At 32.3% G+C, this 19,904-nt stretch overlaps 4 protein-coding genes across 8 annotated transcripts in view; 2 read left to right on the top strand and 2 right to left on the bottom strand.

Moving 5' to 3' along the window:
* Positions 1 to 19,904, top strand: part of Dpm3 (Dolichyl-phosphate mannosyltransferase subunit 3) — a 71,851-nt gene that overhangs the window by 18,351 nt on the left and 33,596 nt on the right. The window lies entirely within an intron of this gene.
* LOC113402207 (probable isocitrate dehydrogenase [NAD] subunit alpha, mitochondrial) lies at positions 271 to 13,889 on the bottom strand. 4 transcript variants are annotated; one of them, XM_026642396.2, is made up of 7 exons: positions 13,710 to 13,889; positions 13,208 to 13,375; positions 12,773 to 12,951; positions 8,899 to 9,114; positions 6,233 to 6,368; positions 5,904 to 6,017; positions 271 to 856 (listed from the first exon to the last, which is right to left on the bottom strand). In XM_026642396.2, the coding sequence occupies exons 1-7, from the start codon at positions 13,734 to 13,736 to the stop codon at positions 629 to 631; spliced, it is 1,068 nt and encodes a 355-aa protein (XP_026498181.1). In that variant the 5' UTR covers positions 13,737 to 13,889; the 3' UTR covers positions 271 to 628. The 4 variants fall into 4 exon arrangements, with proteins under 4 accessions (XP_026498181.1, XP_026498179.2, XP_064073096.1 ...); XM_026642394.2 differs by having other exon boundaries at positions 13,455 to 13,721; XM_026642395.2 differs by lacking the exon at positions 271 to 856 and adding an exon at positions 3,340 to 4,012 and having other exon boundaries at positions 13,455 to 13,721.
* Positions 14,502 to 16,988, top strand: LOC113402206 (vacuolar protein sorting-associated protein 33B). Its single transcript, XM_026642393.2, has 2 exons — positions 14,502 to 14,819; positions 14,961 to 16,988. Exons 1-2 carry the CDS (start codon positions 14,662 to 14,664, stop codon positions 16,732 to 16,734), a joined length of 1,932 nt encoding a protein of 643 aa, XP_026498178.2. The 5' UTR covers positions 14,502 to 14,661; the 3' UTR covers positions 16,735 to 16,988.
* Positions 17,288 to 19,904, bottom strand: part of LOC113402205 (phosphatidylinositol 3-kinase catalytic subunit type 3) — a 31,760-nt gene continuing 29,143 nt past the window's right edge. For both annotated transcript variants that reach the window (XM_064216927.1, XM_064216928.1), the window contains exon 18: positions 17,288 to 19,781. In XM_064216927.1, coding sequence (XP_064072997.1) covers positions 19,658 to 19,781 — 124 coding nt within the window. In that variant the 3' untranslated portion in view covers positions 17,288 to 19,657. The remainder of the gene's footprint in view (positions 19,782 to 19,904) is intronic.

Below are 19,904 nucleotides of genomic sequence, written 5' to 3'. Positions count from 1 at the left end.
ACATTTTGTTTTTTGGAATCTAAAATAATGCAATAAGCAAAATTAAATATTTTACCATTCAATGAAATAGGTAGGTTTTCGTTGTTTCTTTTATCTAATTTCACTTAAAATATCTATTAGAAATTAAGTTGTCGACGTTGTAAAATTTTTATTCTCTTCGGAACAAGAAAATTACTATAAATTAAGTCATTAAATTAACGCAACAACATTTTATTTTACTAGGTACATCTATATTATTAAGAAATATGCAGAAGAATAAAACAACAACAATTTTTAATAAATGGTTTATCTGAAATTTTATTTCATTCCTTGTTTGACAAAGAAACTCTTTAGTGTCAAGTTCTAATAAATAATGATTATAATTCTTTAGGATAACAAAGTTTTTGTTTTAAAATTAATTACTTATATAATTCATTCAATAAATACTTAAATGAATGAATTGCGTTCAAGGTGAAAGTGTACTTTGGCATTTTATATCGCTGCTTTGTCTACGTGATTGCGGTAAATTTTAACTAAAAAAATAATACTATGCCGCCATATTCACAATTTGAATCATTGTCCAAGGCTCTGGTAACATTTTTTTATTTCCTAAGTCCAAAAGGGCGGGAAAACCTACCATGCGTTATAATTAATTTAATTTCGAAATAATTGCATTGGTGTATTCGCTGCATTTGCCAGTACCACCAAGATCGCCGGTAAGAGACTTTCCTTCGCGCAACACTTCGTAGCAGGCATTTTGAACTTTATCAGCGTGTTCATTGAGTTGTAAATGCCTTAACATCATGATGGCGGACAAGAGTAAAGCTGTGGGGTTAGCCATATCTTTGCCAGCGATGTCGGGAGCTGTTCCATGGACCTAAACAAAACAAACAATATATTTAAGTACATGAAATAAAATATATGATAAAAAAAATGTAGTTAAGATTAACAAAAATAAATTGGTCCGAGGAAGTTTTCCAATTCGAATAATGAATTTAATATATTATCTTGAATATTTTGTCATACTTTCAGAATCAAATTAGGTATAGTATTGAATAAAGCCACCTATGAATGATTTACGTATTTTAATGGAGGAGTACTATACGAAATTGTTCAAATTGAAAAGAGCCGTTCAACAAATAGTCCAGAAAGTTTTCCAGGATCTGTATTAAAATGGGTGTTTATATAGCGATAAACTTTTAAAATGTCATTAACGATCACTGAGCTATTTAATGATTCTGTAATAGTGATGGCATCACTATGGTGATAGCTAGTGTTAACGTATTAAACATTAGTGATATGATGATTTCTGTCAATCAAAAGAGAAAATAGAGGTATAGAGATAAGTTAAATATGTCGAGAAAATTTGGTCATTATGACGTTACTGTTTAACATGTATGTCCGAGTTATTATAATAAATATTTGTCTTGTCAGTCATTTTGGGGTTCCTTTAATGTCTGATCAACTTATAAATCTTACAAGCCGTTTTTTCTTGAGTACATACTATATACAATTGACATCTTTCGAGTTCAGTGATGCCCGTGTATATATTTAATTCCCCTAAACCTTACCTTAAAAGTAGCGAGCCTTACAGCAATGTCATATGTGTAATAATATATCGTTCTTAGAAAGCTGTAATGACCATTGAAAAACAATATTAATTATAATTTGATAATAAAAAGGAGACATATTAAAAATAACGTGATTTGACTTATGTTATTTATCGAGAAATAATCAAAATTTTTTAAGAATACTACGGTTTTGTTGAGGCTTTTATTTCGACGTAGACGCTCAATAACAATACCACGTTTGCCCAGAAACATGTAGAACATTCCACAATGAAATAACATAATTAAAATCCAGAATAATTAGTAACATCCTAATAAACACTTACCGTTAATTTAATATAAACCATTTATGTTTTGATTTATTTACTTTGGGATAAGAAAACACAAATGCAATACAATATTTTATTATAACATTTATTGTCAGATTACATCTGATAATTGTAATATGTATTACAATTCATTTCACTGGTAATAAATATTGTAGATCAATACAAATAATACTGAATACAAACTAAATATGGAATGATTCAAACATCACAAATTAGGTAACCCATTTAACTAAAACTATAAATGAAATATATTTCACAATTACTGGTTATTATGGCTGATATTGGAAAATGTTTACCTTAGTATCAATCATAAGATAAGATGTTGAAGGATGTAGTAGTTTTGCAAATATAAATTGACTAATGAAAGATCTATCTGCTCCAATTGAATCAAAACTATATTATTTATATGAATTATGTAACAAGTTTGTTTTAATTATTCAATTAATAATAATAGGGCATTGTTCTATTATTAAAAATCAAATGCAATATTGGACCAAAATTATAAATTATTTATAAATATAATATATAATTATATGACATGACTTAATTATAAATAAAGAGTATCGTAACATACTAATATTGATGTTACATGGTTAATGAGGTTGATACTAAATAATTAAATACGGGAAATTATTAAATATTGATTGAATACTTTTTTTATTATATTTTATCAACTACAATATGAAAATCTACCTAGCATCACACTTAAACAGCCGTGTATCACTATCAAAAGATGCCTAGAGGCCAATAAATAACTTAAATACAATGAACATGATGAACACAAATACTTCATTTCATTTTGCCGCATTCATTTTTGAAAATTTAATTTCCTCTCAATGTTATGTAATAGGATTGAAATTTTTTCTCTGTTAACATACAAATTGTATTACATTCTACATGTATGTATCAATTTTATTTACAAAATATAAACAAAACAATCTAGATGTTCATTTCAATAGAAATTATTTTGTGTTATTTTATAAACACATTTTGACAGATAAGGTTTTTGCACAGATTAATAAGTTATATTTGGTTTTACACGTAAAAAAAAAAAATTAATAATAAATTAATTGAAACTTCCCAGTATTAGGCATTAATGTAAAATTACAAATTCTTGAACGCATCGTCATCATCAAGTTCCCAAAATCAGACGCGCTATTGTTATAACTACTCGCTAGTAGTCCCCACTACTAGAGTGGGGACTACTAGCGAGTAGTTATAACAATAGTTGCTTTTGTAAAAGGCTGCGTTGCACAAGTAAAAACAATATAATGTTTGGTTTTTTCAAATATGCATACTTGAAAAAACTATTTTTTTTTTATGTCTCAAATTGCTGCACTTCCATGACGATGGTTTTCATACTCATCATTAATTTTATAAGACTATTTAGGAATAATATTAAAATATATGTGATGTTAAAAATTCAAAGTAGGCTTGAATAATTGTTTGAAGGGTGGCTGCTCGCAAATGTTGGAAATCACTGACCCAACAGATCTTTCCACTACGAAATGTTTAATGGACAATCGCACATTTTACAATACATGACAACAAAAAACTATTTCATTTAATAATAAATTTACAATTGATCTAGTTTAGCTAATCATCTACTCAGCTTCCGTCGCTACATTGCCTCATATACACTTTAACAAAGTTAACTACTACTTTTTTTATAATTAAACATAAATAACTTAAAACTCATATCTTATACGAGTATAAAAATAATACTGTTTTTTAAATCGATTAAAAAATTTAGTATTATTCGTATGTTTAAATATAAAGTACCAGAACATAACATTACCATCGTACGATGCTTCTGAAAATGATATTGAATAATTTTGTGTCAATTTACAGTCCTACATAGGACGTCGACGGGGTCGCTCTCGTCCAACGCGCCGAGCGGAGGCGGGCCTAGTGCAGCTTGCTGATGATCTCGGCGGTGTACTGCGTGCAGGAGCTGGCGCCGCCCAGGTCCTCGGTGAGCACGCGGCCCTCGCGCAGCACGGCGAAGCACGCCGCCTCGATGCGCTCGGCCAGCGCGGCCAGCTGCAGGTGGCGCAGCATCATCACGCCCGACAGCAGCAGCGCCGTGGGGTTGGCCTTGTCCTGCCCCGCGATGGCGGGCGCCGTCCCGTGCACCTGCGCGCTCGCGCGTTAGTGGCCGGGCTCGCCCTCGGAACGCTTGGCGATTTCTGTGAGGGCTCCCCGACAGTCGCACGACTGAACTGTCGCCGGATTTGCCTCTGTTGACTTTTGTCAACTTACGAACAAAAATTGCCAATTGTCCTGAGGTGGAAATGCAGATGGTAGAATTGATTGTAGTATATGTTCGTTGTGGGGTTAGTTTTGATCTTATTCGTACAAAGTATAAATCGGAAATGTCATATTCACGACTTGTAACAGAAAATATTTTCTCGAACTCATCCCTAGGAGTTTGTTAATTATTTTAAGCTATCTTTACATTGAAATAAATAGAAAACTTTCCATACTCGAAATAAAATTAACTTTTTTAAATAATATTATACAAATATTTAATATTTTTTTATTTAGTGAACAAAGATCGCAAAGCAATTTTGTCATTTCTGATTTATCTTTGTACATTTTTTTGTAATGAGACAGACATATACTTAACATAGGAGATTGTTGTAAAAACCGTTTTAGGCCAGTTAGTATATATAATTATACAAATAATAATGATCACAGAAACAGATTAGTTACTCATAAATAGTTATTATTCCACAAAAAATATATGGCGTGATTCATAAATTAATCTTATTGATATCTGTATTTGGCATAATATTTTGTACAGATAATAAAGCAGATTTTTACTTTTTATTTATAAAAACCCAGATGTCAGGCATTTAGGCCATAACTGAATGAAGTCATAATTATTAAATATATGTTCAAAAATATTCTTTACATTAATAGCAATCAGTTTTATTTAGTTATCTCAGCTCATTCCCAGATTAGTACTGAGAAAATAATTATTATATGGAGTATTTCAAAACTGAATTTAAAACAAGTTGAAGCATATAATATGCACATATAACATATACTTTAAATATTTCAATGTAATGAAATTGAAAATTTTGTGATATTAAGTGTGTTGATTATTTGGAATATTTCGAATTTAATCTCGCAGTATATATTTTAATAGTTATTTTTTATTATAAATACAAATAACGATTGAAGTTCTTTGATATTATATTTTGTGTATTAATTTTGATAACGGACACAACATATATTCATGCAAAATATATTTTAGTAATGGTTTCAATGCCCACACTGGTTAGTAAAAATTTCGTCAAAGATCTTTGGATCAGACTTACATTTTCAATTGATATATTTTCACTGCCGAGACGCACAGTTAATTAAAACACTATTTTTCACTTTTAAAATAAACTCGATCCGGTATGAATATTCCCTTTAAGGAGTGTTTTTTTTAAATATTTATAAACTGTATTGTAATTAAACATATGATTTTCTATGTATATTTACTAACGTACATCAATATATATTAGGCAATGAGAGTCTGTGTAAGTTGTGTACATTACATCGTGTGGCTGTGTGTATAGTAGTTTTTCTTGTTATATTTGATGTAGGTATATACTATGCATACTATGCAGCATTTTAATAACGTATAAAAAGCAGTTTTTTGTCCTGCACAAAATTAAAAAAGATATCTTGTTTTAAAAAAAATTACAGTAGCATCGTTATGTCATTAAAAGTGACTTTGTCGTTAAAACATTACTGCTAAAATATAATCCATGTTAATTGGATAGATATTACAATATTTTGAAATAATAGTTCTGTTTATATAAATCAATTATTAATGTTTACTAACAAACCCTGCCAGACAATGATCACATGGCATAGACAACTCGGCAAAGTAAAGATTCAGATCACTAAGTAGTGTCATAAGACGGTGTGTGTGTGTGTGTGAGAGTGTATGAGCGTGTGTGAGTGTGTGTGTGTGTGTGTGTGTGTGTGTGTGCGTGTGTGTGCGCGTGCGTGCGCGCGCGATACTCACGGACTCGAAGAGCGCGCCGTTCTTGCCGATGTTGCCGGAGGGCGTGAGGCCCAGGCCGCCCACCAGCCCCGAGCACATGTCCGACATGATGTCTCCGTACAGGTTCGGCATCACCTGCGGATCCCACCGACAGAACTTTACTAGAGCTCATCGCTTACGTGTACAGTCTTCAAAGAAGGTTATGCTTATACATTTACAGGCGTTCAGGAAGAACGATAAATGGTTATTTATATACTTTATACCCTATTAGACCTTGACACTTAAAATTTCTTAAAAAATACAGTAGTAGTGCAGTTTTGGAAAAACATTTTATTATAATTTTCACTCACCAGAACATCGAACTTGGAAGGATCCTGGACCATGTTGAGGCAAACGGTGTCGAGGTACCGCTCCTCAAACTTGACGTCCGGGTACTGAGTCGCAAGGTCACGACAACACCTCAGGAACAGACCATCTGACATTCGCCTGCAACCACATACATTTTCACAACGTCATATCGCTAAACATATGTGACCGAATTGGAATTATCTTGCAAGGAAGTGATTATATTGTGTTGCTTAACCGCAATAACAAATAGACGTATAACGGTCGGTTCCCATTGGGCCGACGATGTACTACCGATTGGACACCTATTGGCATATTTCAATAGTATTATTCATATTACTCGCATCCGTTAAGACCAAGATTTATCGCAGTTGTATATTCTGTCTCTGACTTGCTGTTAGAGCTTTGTGCTGTTTGTGCTTTGTGCGTCTGGGTAGGTACCACCCACTCAACACTCACTCATATTCTACCACCAAACAGCAGTACTCAGTATTGTTGTATTCCGATTTGAAAGGCGAATGAGTTAGCCTCTGTCGGTCTGTGGCGCATTATCGATGTAAGGAATGTTAATATTTCTAGCGCCATTGTCTATGGGCGGAGACATTTATTATAACCAAGCAACAGTATCAAAGTATCAAAAGTGGGCCAGCAACAAAAGTGTAGGTCCGATCTTCTGCGAGGCAGCTGTAAAACTATAAATAGTGCAGTATTCGTATCTCAGTACAGACAGTTTATTTCTTTAATATGTCATAGTTATTAGTCACTTTCTGGCATTTCACGGTCACGTCCTGCGGTGAGTGTCGGGTTTTTTTTCTTAAAGAATAGCTCTACAGATGAAATATTTTCTGCATATGAAAATTCTTAGATTATATCAATTTTAAAAAAGAAATAGCTACAAATATTTATTTTATTGCATTAACACATATTACGTTAAATATATGTTGAATATAATAACTATTTACTTAGCGGGTAGGTGTTAATAGTGGCTCAGGTAAAATATTTGCATTTACTCAGATAAGTTTCATTCCTCTCTTGTAACATAGATTTTAGATTGACTTTGTTACTGGAGACATATTTAATAAAATACTTAAAATATAAGCATCTTATTTTATATATTCGACAAAATCTATAACGATTCTATTCTTATGAATCTTGTTTTAAATTTACATCATGCATTCTAATCGGTAAACAATTTGAGATATGTTCCATAAAAAAGCAGTTATAACTGAATGAATTTGAGTTGTAATTGATTTTTTAGTCAAATTAAACTGAATAGTAGCGAATAAACTAATTATAAATATCTATCCAGACTTTTAAAGTAATTTTTGGGTAGCTTTTGAAATCTCCGTCACGTGATAAATTATTGTTAACGAAATCGATGCGAGAAATTATTTTTAATAAAAATTGCATTGAATCGTCAATTTAATTGATATTTGTAATCGTAAAAACAGGCGACCCGATATCACTCTATTAGCGACAATAAAGACGAACCTAATATGTGACAATTATCTCGAGACTCGAGGCCGATCGTTTTACCTTCGCACGTAATAACGAACGATGTATTTCAATACTTTAAAACGGTATCAACGATGGTATTTTAAAAAAACGAGTAAAATTCCTCGACTAAGAAGTCGAATTAGTAGCGAGTAACATTTATGAGGCAAATATATTTCACTTGTGTTACGTGTACGAGCACATCTTTTTTATAAATAAACAATAGGGACCATTCATTTATTGCGTAAGACTATTTTTGCTTGTTTTTGACACCTTCCCCCTATTAAAAGAAAAAATGAGAATAGGCTGACCCCCGACAGCCCTGTTTAATTTTTATTACGTAAGAATCTAAAGGAAAAAATGAATACACATTTGGTTTATTTTAATGTTTATGTTTCAAAGAATATTTTTTTTGAAATTAATTAACTTTGTGCATTTTTTTGATCTTACGTAAGAACTATCGAGACTCCTTCCCCTGTAAGAAAACATAAGACATGGTCGACACCTCCCCCTCCCCCCCCTAAATCGTCTTACGTAATAAATGAATGGCCTCATAGCTACAAAAAGAAACTTTAATTTCAATTGCATTTATTTGTGGTCTGACAGACATTTGAGGAATGTTATTGTGTGACACGGTTCGTCGTTACAATGTTTCTTAGCAGAGATAGAAGGAGCTTATGCCAAATTTAGCACAAACTGGCTCAGAAATTTATATTTAGCCAATTCATCAAGAAACTACAAAATATAATTACACGATTTACTTGGTGATAGGGCTTTGTGTGAGCCCGTCTGGGTAGGTACCACCCACTCATCAGATATTCTACCGCCAAATAACAGTACTCTGTATTGTTGTGTGGGTGAGTGAGCCAGTGTAATCACAGGCACAAGGGACATAACATCTTAGGTCCCAAGGTTTGTGGCGCATAGGTGATGTAAGGAATGGTTAATATTTCTTACAGCGCCTTTGTCGATGGGCTGTGGTGACCACTAACCATCAGGTGGCCCATATCCTCGTCCGCCAACCAATGCCACAAAAAAAAATGTAAGGGATGGTTCTTACAGCGCCAAGGACTATCGGCGGTGGTCACTTATAACGAATTTATTGATGTTAAAACTTAACAACTAAAATATTGTTTAAATAATGACCGGTGGTCAAGTCAAAGGGCGTCGCACTCACATGATGTTAGCCTTGTGGACGGCCGTCACCTTCTTCCTCTTGTTGTCCCTCGCGAACTGGAAGGCGAACTGCGCCACCCTCTTACTGGCCTCCTCCGTGATCAGCTTGATGGACTGCACCACGCCGTCCACGATCTCGTGCTCGATGCCGGAGTACTCACCCTCGGTGTTCTCTCTGATCGTGACTACGTCTACGTTGTCATATAGGGTTTTGATTCTGCAATTTGAAATATACTCTGTTGGAAACTGTTGTCGGAAGATAAGTCGTTGTGATATGGAACAATGTTTGGGGATGGTTTTAAAAAAAATAAAGGGTAAAACAAAATGGCGTATATGTGTACCGCCGACCGAGATGGCCCAGTGGTTAGAATGCGTACATTGACAATGATTGCGGATTCAAACCCAGGCAAGCATCACTGAATTTTCATGTGCTTAATTTGTGTTTATAATTCATCTCGTGCTCGGCGGTGAAGGAAAACATCGTGAGGAAACCTGCATGTATCTAATTTCAACGAAATTCTACCACCAATCCACAGTGTACCCACCAACCCTCATTGGAGCATTGGGTGGATGCTCCAAGCCATTCTTGGACTTCTTCAGGTTAAATGGAAGAAAACTATGTTAGCATTCAACCCGCCTTATATACATTATATATTTTGTATCATGATATAAAGTATAAAATAAATAATGGAATAATTTTTAATAAACAAACATAAAACTGAGCAAATTATTCAAAACATACAAAAACATACACCAAATATACAAGATTTAGATAAACGTCTTGCACGTCATGCGTAATATTTTATCAAGAAACAATTAAAAAAAAAAAGAACATTTTAGTTGGTATAACAATAAAATTAACAAATACTTAAAAGTAACAGATTTTTTATTTCGCATTCTGATCCGATATCTGTAGTATTTTTGACTCGATATGATAACAAAACATAGTCAATGCTACAGCAGATACGATTTGCCAATCTTGGATTATTTTACTTCAATTTTTTTCCGCATATTACTACTATGCGATAACTCCATTATCTGATAAACATAAAACTATACGATATGTAACAAAATAACATCGGGACTTTGTTTGTACATAGTGTTTTAAAGACATTTTTTGAACATGTATTTTGGGTGTGCGATAAATATATGTATATTAATATCAGATCGGTTATGGTCACGTTTTGAAGAGCTCCAACCGTGGATGTGCGGAAAATTAAAGAGGATTCTTGATTGCAATTGAATAAATTATTACGATTTAACAAATAATTAATTTTAGAGAGCGGAAACAAGTTACTGGTCGGGTAAAGCAGCGCTATGGCTGTATAAAAAAAACGAATGCAAAACGTGCGAATAGACGCCGTCAGTTAACAATGAAAATGAATCAAAATAAAACCTAGCATACCGAATAAAAAAGTACTGAATATTGGCCCAAATAATTTTGCTAGTACTTGAATTGAATCTTGGGCCAATGCTCGAAATAATGTTTCTACATTAACGAATGTCACCTACGCTGTTGACCGTTGAAGAGTTCCTGTATTTGGAATAACTCCTGGACGCAGGATCAGGTCATGAATACAATTTAACAATAAGATTCCCGTCACATATACTGTTCCACATAGGGTATTAAAGTGTATATCCTTTACATTATAGTGTTATATTTGTAATATAATTTGATAAACAATTATAAACTTTTTTCTTTAAATTAAAATAAAATTTATTACAAAAAAAAAGTGCGCAGTAAGGAGAATATATATTATTTTATTTTAATAACCGAAGCCTACAAAATGTTATCAGTTATGTAATTATTATTAATAACAATCCGGTAACCCCGGTTCGTCGCGACGGTTTGCCATGTACGCGATAACGAAGATTATCGAACTCGAGTGGCTTACTGGCTCGAGTGAATCAGTTCTTATCAACAATTTTACTTGGATTCAAGTACACTATTCACGGTCGCTATTTGCCGGTACGTTTATTGAGGTAAACATTTTCAACGACCGCTAGTCCGGTCGCTGAGAGCTTTCCTTTCAACAAAACCTTAACGTGATTCCGATGTCCTTAGGAATATTCGAATAAAGTATATCATGAGACAGGACGTAAAGACTCACTAGCAGCCTGTAAATTTCCCACTGCTGGGCTAGGGCCTCCTCTCCCTTTGAGGAGAAGGTTTGGAGCACATTCCACCATGCTGCTCTAATACCGGTTGGTGGAATACACATGTGGCAGAATTTCGTTGAAATTAGTCACATGCAGGTTTCCTCACGATGTTTTCGTTCACCGCCGAGCACGAGAAGAATTATAAACACAAATTAAGCACATGAAAATTTAGTGGTGCTTGCCTGGGTTTGAACGCGAAATCATCGGTTAAAATGCACGCGTTTTAACCACTGAGCCAAAAACTAGCGAATGATTATGACGACATTGATATTACCAGTAATATCATACTGGTATAGTTACAAAAAAGTCGATAATTTATTCTACCACGTAAGATCAAAACTTTTGTATTGTTGATTGGGTAGAGGTCAGGAAGGTCATTTTGGAAATATTTTCATTGTTTCGTCATAATAAAAGATTATTAAGTCATGTGATATCCCCCCGCATTAAGTTATCACAATCATGGCGCTTCACTTGGAATTCCGTCTACGAATCAATCATTGATACCGTAAAGATTAGTGCAATGAATTATTTTTAATAATTTTAGTGCACGCTTAGTTGATAAAATCTGGCAACAATATTACACACTAATTTGAAAAATATTTATATTTAATAAGGTAATTTAAATAAATATTAAAACCTACAAAAAATACAAATTAATTTGAAAAATAGAATCTTAACCAGATTCTTGTGTAGTAGTACATTTTTCTGATTTCTATCACATTTTTTTTTGCTGAATGACTTAACTGTATAAAAATATTAATAATAAAATATTTGTAGGCATGATTAAAAATTATCATACGTTTTCTATATTATAATAAGGAATATAATTCAGTTTTTATTTCAACTATGTTTTAAAATTAAATTGAAAGTAAAAAAAATAATGTGTTGTTACATAATGTATATAATACTGCCATTGTATATAATCCTATTGGAAAGAACAAGATATTGCTAGGGTTACCAGCTGTGAAATCAATTTGGCAGGACTAGGAATTAACCAGGAAACCATTCTTTTTACTTTACCAATTTTGATATATATAAACTTATATATTCATTATTTTAAATTTTTATCAAGAATCTATAACAGTTAATTCAGATTTTAATTTAAAGCAATATACGAAACTCTCTTCAATGTTTCTCAGATGTCACGTGAGGTAGGATGTAAGGGAGAATGATCCGCAATGTAAATATTAAACAGACGGCAACCCTAGATGTTACTTACAAATTTTAAAACTAGCTCAAGCTAGTTTATTGCAAATACAAATAAATTTCGCACAGAGTAAGTAATATATAGTTTCGTCTAGTTTGGTTACTAAACGTTGTATTATATTTTGCACAGTCGCATAATGAGATGACAAATATCACGAAACCACAAATACATTGTATGAAATGTAATTTGATACTAACGGTTACCACATTATGTACACACTACTGGTGCATTAACCTAGCAGCTCTGTGGTATTTTAATAAACTTTAACATTGATTTAAATAAATATAACACAACTTAAAGATGGCATTGGAGCAGCATAGTCGAATCCAAAACTTTAAAAGAAAGTCAGTCTAATTGTACGATGTTATCCATTTATTACCTGAGCAAGTAACACTTTATAATTTTCACATATTTAAATTTTTTGGGAATATTGAGCACTCATATATCTTTTTAGCTCATGTTATTAATCAAATAATGCATATATTTGATCTGTATGAAAATTACTTACCCATCTAAACTTTTGCAGGGCCTGACGTTAGCATAGAGGTCAAACTCCTTACGGAGTGCCAAGTTGAGAGAGCGGTAGCCCTTTCCAACAGGGGTCATTAATGGCCCTTTCAGACCAATCTTGTTTTCATTGACAGAGTCGATTGCCCGCTGAGGTATACCAAATTTGCCATCTGGTCCCTGATTAAAACAGATTATAAGTAAAAAATATCAGATAAAATATGAATGTTTATTATTATTATTTACAAAATAATAATTACGAGTACATCACATATATTCTTATACGAATAATAAGTTATCGACGTTAGTTTCCCTTAAAATAAACGAAACGTAAATAGTTTGTAAACTGAAAAATAAAATTAAGTTGTTTTACAGTAAAATTTTAAAAGCATGGCATCTTTATAATAATCGAGTTCTAATTAAAACGTGTACTTACTCTAACAGCTGTGACGTCCACCTCGTCCCATTCAATCGGAACTTTGGCAGCTTCGAATATTTTCTGAACGGCTACAGTGATCTCCGGCCCGATCCCGTGGCCGGGAATAAGGGTCACCTTCCGTACTCCCGTGCTGTACTGAGCGGTACCAGCTCGGCCCGCCGGGACCTTAACAAAACCAGAAAAACCCTACAGTATAACCTTACACTTCGATCGTAGAACAAAGACACGAAAAAATGTTGTTAACCTCATTTTTCGCACTCCCAACCCCTCCGGAGGGTTTATTCGTCCCCGACTCGAACAATTTCAGTAAGCTTTCGATAACTTTACTCTCACGAAAAGGCTTCAATAGCGCATTTATGTAATTCTTCGACATAACTATAAGTCTATTTTTGGATGATAAAAGAAATTAAACGAGCCGTCGTAAAATGTTAATGGGATAAGGGTCGCATGCAGAAAATTGTAAGAAATAGGAAACTATTACACTGAACTACAAACTTACAATTTTTCTGATAATTCTCGCAGCCATTTCACTAAATTTTATTTTACGAAGACGAGAGACTCCGCGGTGGAGCGGCGGAGGGGAAGGATACTGCGAACTCGACAACGACGACGCATGACCGGAAATAACTGTCAAGGTCGACTTTTCGCGGGATTTTCGGGATATGTATATAACGTAAATAAAAAAGACCTAAAACAAATTGAAATAGAAAGACATAATTATTTCAGCCCAACCATGTTATTTTATTTTACTGAAATATTTTAAGACCTATCAAAATAAATAAAAAAATTGTAAAATTGTGGTAATATATATATATATATATGTATAACGTAAAATATACAAGAATAAATATAAAATAATATAAATAACAATATAGATCTGCATTTTTTCAAATATATTATCATCGGCAACATTCAACTGACGTAGAAATTTGGACATCGCAGCCGGTATTCTGCCAACACCGACTGTCAAGCTAACATTTGAATATTGGTATTGCCACCGTCTGTATTTTATTTTTTTATCTGTAACATAATAATAATATTAATAAGGGGTTTTTTGATCAAAAATATTGTTATTTTTCATGTATTCTGTCCACTAAGCGATCCCGGTACCGTTGCAATATTTACTCTTTTTTTTATTAAACTTGTAGTTTAGTGTGAGCTTAGCAAGCATTTTATTCTTTTGACAATAAAACTTATTAGGTTCTGGCAAGTAGCAAAACTAACAAGTAGCAACCAGTGACAATTGACAAGCGACACTGGTCAGAAGTTACAACTCACAGAATAACAGTAATGAGTAAACATTTAGCATATATTGAATATTTCAAATATTTTTACTATAGCTATTAATATCAGAGAATAATCTTAGAATATTAGCTATATTCTACATGAATGCATTTCGTAAAACAATGCTATAATTGATGTACTTTAGGTGTTATTAAAAATACAAAATAATGGACCAGCCGCTTTCCTTAAAGTTGGCTTCGTTAAGTCAAATTTCCCAACACAAATTAGAAAAGATTCTTGATCAATGTGGTGACAAGGCGGACTTAATAATTGACCCATCTCTTATAAAACCATTGGAAAGAATATGTGGTGTTAGTTGGCTCAGGTAAGAATATCCTGAATTTAACGAAAAACAAATAATGCCCTAAAGTCAATAGGTGTTCATTATTTTAAAAAGTTTAAATGTTATTCAACTAAGTTTTTTTTTTATTTTTAGTAAGTCAATATATTATTTTTTCTTTTCAAGGCAACATGGAATTGAAAAAATATACAAAATGGATCCTCAATTGGGTACTACAGCCAACATAATTAGAGTTTATTTAATACCAGCTTCCATAAAAAAGTACAAGTGTGTTTTAGATCAGATATCATCTGTTTTGAGCCAAAACCCATCACTAGCAGATGCCAAATGTTTCAATATTATAATTGCACCAAAAGTTATTTCCACATTCGACTCAATATTAGAGAACAGAGGTCTCTATGATGTAGTAAAGTTGCATTCATTTTCATGGGAATTAATGTACCTTGATGATCAGCTTCTAAGCTTAGAATTGCCTTTTATTTATAAGCAATTATTTGTTGAACAGAACCATTCTCTACTATCAAGCATTTCCATGTCCTTGTGGAGTTTGTTTCATGTCACTGGCCGACCTAAGTGTATATTATCCTTAGGTAAATTATCAGCAAGTGTTTTAGATATACTGGAGGTATATAACGAGAGTTATTCAAGAGATTTCATAAGTTCTGAGTCCTCACAAGATATTGGAGCCTTAATTGTGATGGATAGGGATCAAGACTATGCTTCGAGCTTACTCACACCAGCTACATATAGTGGACTGTTGAGTGAGATTTTTGATATTAGCTGTGGTCATTTAGAAGTGAATGGAAATGATACAAAGTTAAAGAGAGGAAAACTAAATTTTACTACTACTGCAGGAAATCCTGGAAAAAACACAGTCATAACCTTAGATAGTTCATTAGATAATCTATATGGTGAAATAAAGCACAGACATTTCTCTGAAGTTTTAAGTGTGTTGAGCTCAAAAGCCAAGTTATTAAAAAATGAAGACATTAAAGCATTAGGCATTAAGGAAATGAAAGAATTTGTTGCAACAAAATTACAACAAGTAACACTTTTTAAACAGAATCTAGTCAACCATGTTTTAGTCAGTGAAACCATTATATCAGAAATGAATAATAAATTCGAAAATCTGACATTTACCGAGAGTGAAATGTTAAATAACAGAAATAAGAAGTCCAATTTTACGTACATTGATGAGAATTTTGGAACAGACATTCACATCTACAATAGCTTGCGACTCATGTGCTTACTCAGTTTGACCCAAGGATTGTCTTATGAAGAATATAATACTCTTGTAAGCAAGTACTTGATAGCATTTGGTTACAGGTTTTTATATGTTTTTAATAACTTGATAACTGCTGGGTTGTTGGTACAGCCATCCAGTCCGAAACTTTCTTTGTCTAATTTAGGTAATCTGAGTGAGAGACTACCGAGGTGGCAAAATGAATTTCAAACTGTAGCCAATAAATTAAAACAGTTACCATCTAAATCTGATGATGGAAAATCACCAAGTTATGTCTTTAATGGTGGATATGTTCCATTGGTAGCAGTTATATGCAATGCCCTACTAACATCAGAAGCTTTAGTAGACGTTTTGTCAAAGTTATCAGCTCTTAGTGATCTCAAAGTGGGCGGAACTGTAATTGAAAAATTGAAGGATGGTATGGAAACATTGAATGAAAAGTTGTCAAATTTAAATCTTCAAAATGATTTAGAATTTGGATGTAGAGATGCTAAATCAATATTAAAGACTTTGAAAGCTGATAAGTTAGGTGGGTTTTCTCTAAAACCAAAAACAATTTTGGTATATGTAATTGGTGGGGTGACTTATGCTGAAATCGCTGCTTGTGATGTTATCCAGGCTAATACAGGCAGTAGGATTATAATAGCAAGTGATTGCATTGCAAGTGGTTGTGATTTGATGGCTGCCAACACTTAATTATTAAGACAGGTGTAAAGAATCTCTATAGCATTTAACTTGCAGAGCAAGGAAAGTATTATACAAATGATATTAGGTGTATAATACTTTTACATTCTAAACCGAAATTTACAATTATCTTGACATTATTTAAGAGTTAAATAATTCCAAAATTAATGTTATAAATTGGACATGAGTCAGTTATATTGTTAATAAATATTCCTACTTAATTATTTTATTTATGATGCGTAGCCATGCAACAATATGTAGTGAATTTTACGGACTTTTTGAATTCTTTACTTTTTATATTATTATTTATGTAATGCAGTATCCGAGTCTATTACAATATTTATTTAATTGATAATTATTGATATTGATAATAAAAAGTTGTTTTTTGTTTAATTTTAAATAAGAATTTATATGTGTAGTAATTAATATTTTGTTATTGCATAATAAATCAACTTATTTTATTAAAAAAACACCAATTATGTCGGTATGAAAATACTTTATTTGTAAATATCACAGTAAAAAATTACAAATAGAATTCCTTACAACTACTGTGGGCCAATTTGAATTTATTTAAATTATTTTAATAAGGTTGCAGAAATATTATCATGTTTTTTTCAAGCGCACAGATTTCTATCTCAGGTTAGTTCATAATAAGAAATATTTTTTAATGTGCGTAATTTATGTTCGTTAACAATCAAATATAAAAGGATGAGCCAATGAAAATAGCAGAAATGCGTTAATTTGAGATGTTTCTGTCTAATGTTTAAATAAACATTTTAAATGCTAATGCTAATCTTAAGCTGAAAGTATGGAACAGCTTATTCCACCACGCTGCTCCCTTGTGATTTCGTTGAATACGTTCGTGGCAGACATGTATTCCAATAAATACTTTACGATGTTTTTTTACCGATGAATTAAAAAAAAAATCACAACAACTCCGTAGTACTTGCTATGTTCTAGTCGCTCCGTCATGCGTAAGTACTAATCTAGGACGATTTTTTTATTTCGACTCGAAACTAGAATATCATTTATCACACATTTTAATGATTTATAATTTTATTTATACATCGATGTATAATGTATGTAGTATGTACATACTCATTTTAAAATCGAATATATTCCTTAAATTTTAAAAGAATGTATGTACGTTTACTATAAGTGTGTGTGAGTGTTGCCTGAGAAAGAAATCACCTAAATATTTTCTTTACAAATACATTTCACATATCATACTTGTCGTAAGTAAATTATTTTGTTAATATTTCTACATTATTAATTTTCTATTTATAGAAGTTTATAATTACATATTACCTCGAAACATTTTTATTTTTTTATTATTTGTTTTTATATTTAATACAAATTAAAAATAAAACTGTAATATTTACAACAATAAATATGTACATCGAGTTATATGTAAATAACTATGTTGCTAGACAGTATTTTTTCAAATAGAAAAATACACAGACAACTTATACATTAAATACATTAAAATATATTACTATATTTAATTATTCATTGGCAAGATAAAATAGATAAACATTAAAAAAAAGATAACTGGATTGTATTTAAAGATAACTTTTCATTTTTCTGAACAAAGATTTATAACACATTAATTTTGTTAATTTTATTCAACTGGCAAGATTCGAACATAAAAATCGGTGATGGTTTTCTGTTAAACACTGAAATCCTTTCCCCGTAGAAAGTATTTATACGTCGTTAGTTGTTTTTTTTTTAATTTAAATCTTTTTTCCAAAAATTGGAAGTAAGTGTTTGTCGCTTCAACTTTTCTTTATTTCCGAAATATAATTAAATTTTGAAATGACTTTTAGGATGTAATTATGAAAATTGACCATCATCTTTAAATATATATATATATCTGTGATAATATACGTGTTGCTAGCTAGTGTTGCTGTGCTTATTTTTTAAATTTGTATGAAACGCGTAATTATGCGAGGTCTGAGGTATCGTGTGCAACAGAAAAACGATTCATATATTATATTTGGGGTGTAACCGCGATCATAATTTGATCTCATAGGGTACTCTTGACGGCCATTGAAAGCAAAAAAAACCGCGACGGAAAACCCTGGATTTAATTTATCGACAAGTTTATCACGGTACTGTAACATTTTCAATAAATTAAATCGCTTCCAACGACGGTCGCGCGATTCATAAAGACAACAAGTTAATGGAGACGGACGAAGAAAACTCGTGGAATACACTCCTATTAGTGTAATAAATATATAAGATAAATAACATACATCACTTTGAAGTATCGAACAGAAAAATTACTTCGTTTATCATTAAGCGTTGCCCGTTCAACGTCCAACATTAATAATCACTTCATACACATATTATATGTTATGATAAAAACAGAACAACAAAGAGTTAAATATTTTCTAGAAGTACCAATATTTATACATTTTGGTATAGCGATATACTTCTGAAAATTTTTAGGAATAATAATTAACAACTTTTAGTAATGTCATACACAGACCATTAGATATTCCCTTGTCCATGGGTTTACTCATTTAATACCATTGACAATATTTTCTCATGTTGATTGAAATTAAAGTTACATTTAAAGATTTGGTTGTACATGTTTGAGTGGATATCATCTATTCTACACTAATCCTGCCAAACAGCATCAGTTTGTTGGTCCAGCGTGAATAAATACAAACGTGAATAATAACAGACACCGAGTTTTAGTTTTCATAGTCGGTAATGCTTTGACGATGTAATTAATGGTATATTTGTAATGTTAACATCTCTTCAACGGCTACAGACACTGGTGACCGCCCATTGAAAGTAGAGAATAAAAATAAGCAATAGAAATCAGTACCGTATTGTAATAGTAGGGTATGTGAAATTCACACTCGGACACTCAGTTTAACTCGCATGTTAGCCATTATTTTGACGAGTTGAGGTTTTATTGTTTTTTTTATTTTCGCCAATACTGCGCGAATTTATGAAACTGCTCGACCAGCACCGCCATGACGGCCGTCACGGACATGTCCAGAAGGTTCTGTAGGAAGTGAACCGCTTCTTCATCGCCTAGATCCAGCCTGGAAGAATAGATATATTTTAACGACCATTTATAATATAATTCAAAGTAACAAGTTGCTTATTTTATTTATTGCTGTGCTGTGTACATTAACTGTAAATGTACTGCTGCTGTTGACGTCACC

This window comes from Vanessa tameamea, chromosome 14, assembly GCF_037043105.1.
Source record: "Vanessa tameamea isolate UH-Manoa-2023 chromosome 14, ilVanTame1 primary haplotype, whole genome shotgun sequence".
Classification (NCBI taxonomy): Eukaryota; Metazoa; Arthropoda; class Insecta; order Lepidoptera; family Nymphalidae; genus Vanessa; species Vanessa tameamea.
The sequence above is the reverse complement of the archived record's forward strand: the minus strand, read 5'-3'. Positions and strand labels throughout refer to the sequence as shown.

Excerpts from the sequence above, each read along its gene's own strand:
- LOC113402206 (XM_026642393.2), top strand. The coding sequence starts at position 14,662 with ATGGACCAGCCGCTTTCCTTAAAGTTGGCTTCGTTAAGTCAAATTTCC. Across the intron at positions 14,820-14,960 it reads TGTGGTGTTAGTTGGCTCAG|GCAACATGGAATTGAAAAAA; the intron begins GTAAGAATATCC and ends TTTCTTTTCAAG.
- LOC113402207 (XM_026642394.2), bottom strand. The coding sequence starts at position 13,583 with ATGTCGAAGAATTACATAAATGCGCTATTGAAGCCTTTTCGTGAGAGT. Across the intron at positions 9,115-12,772 it reads CCCTGCAAAAGTTTAGATGG|AATCAAAACCCTATATGACA; the intron begins GTAAGTAATTTT and ends TTCAAATTGCAG. Across the intron at positions 6,018-6,232 it reads CTTCCAAGTTCGATGTTCTG|GTGATGCCGAACCTGTACGG; the intron begins GTGAGTGAAAAT and ends TGGGATCCGCAG.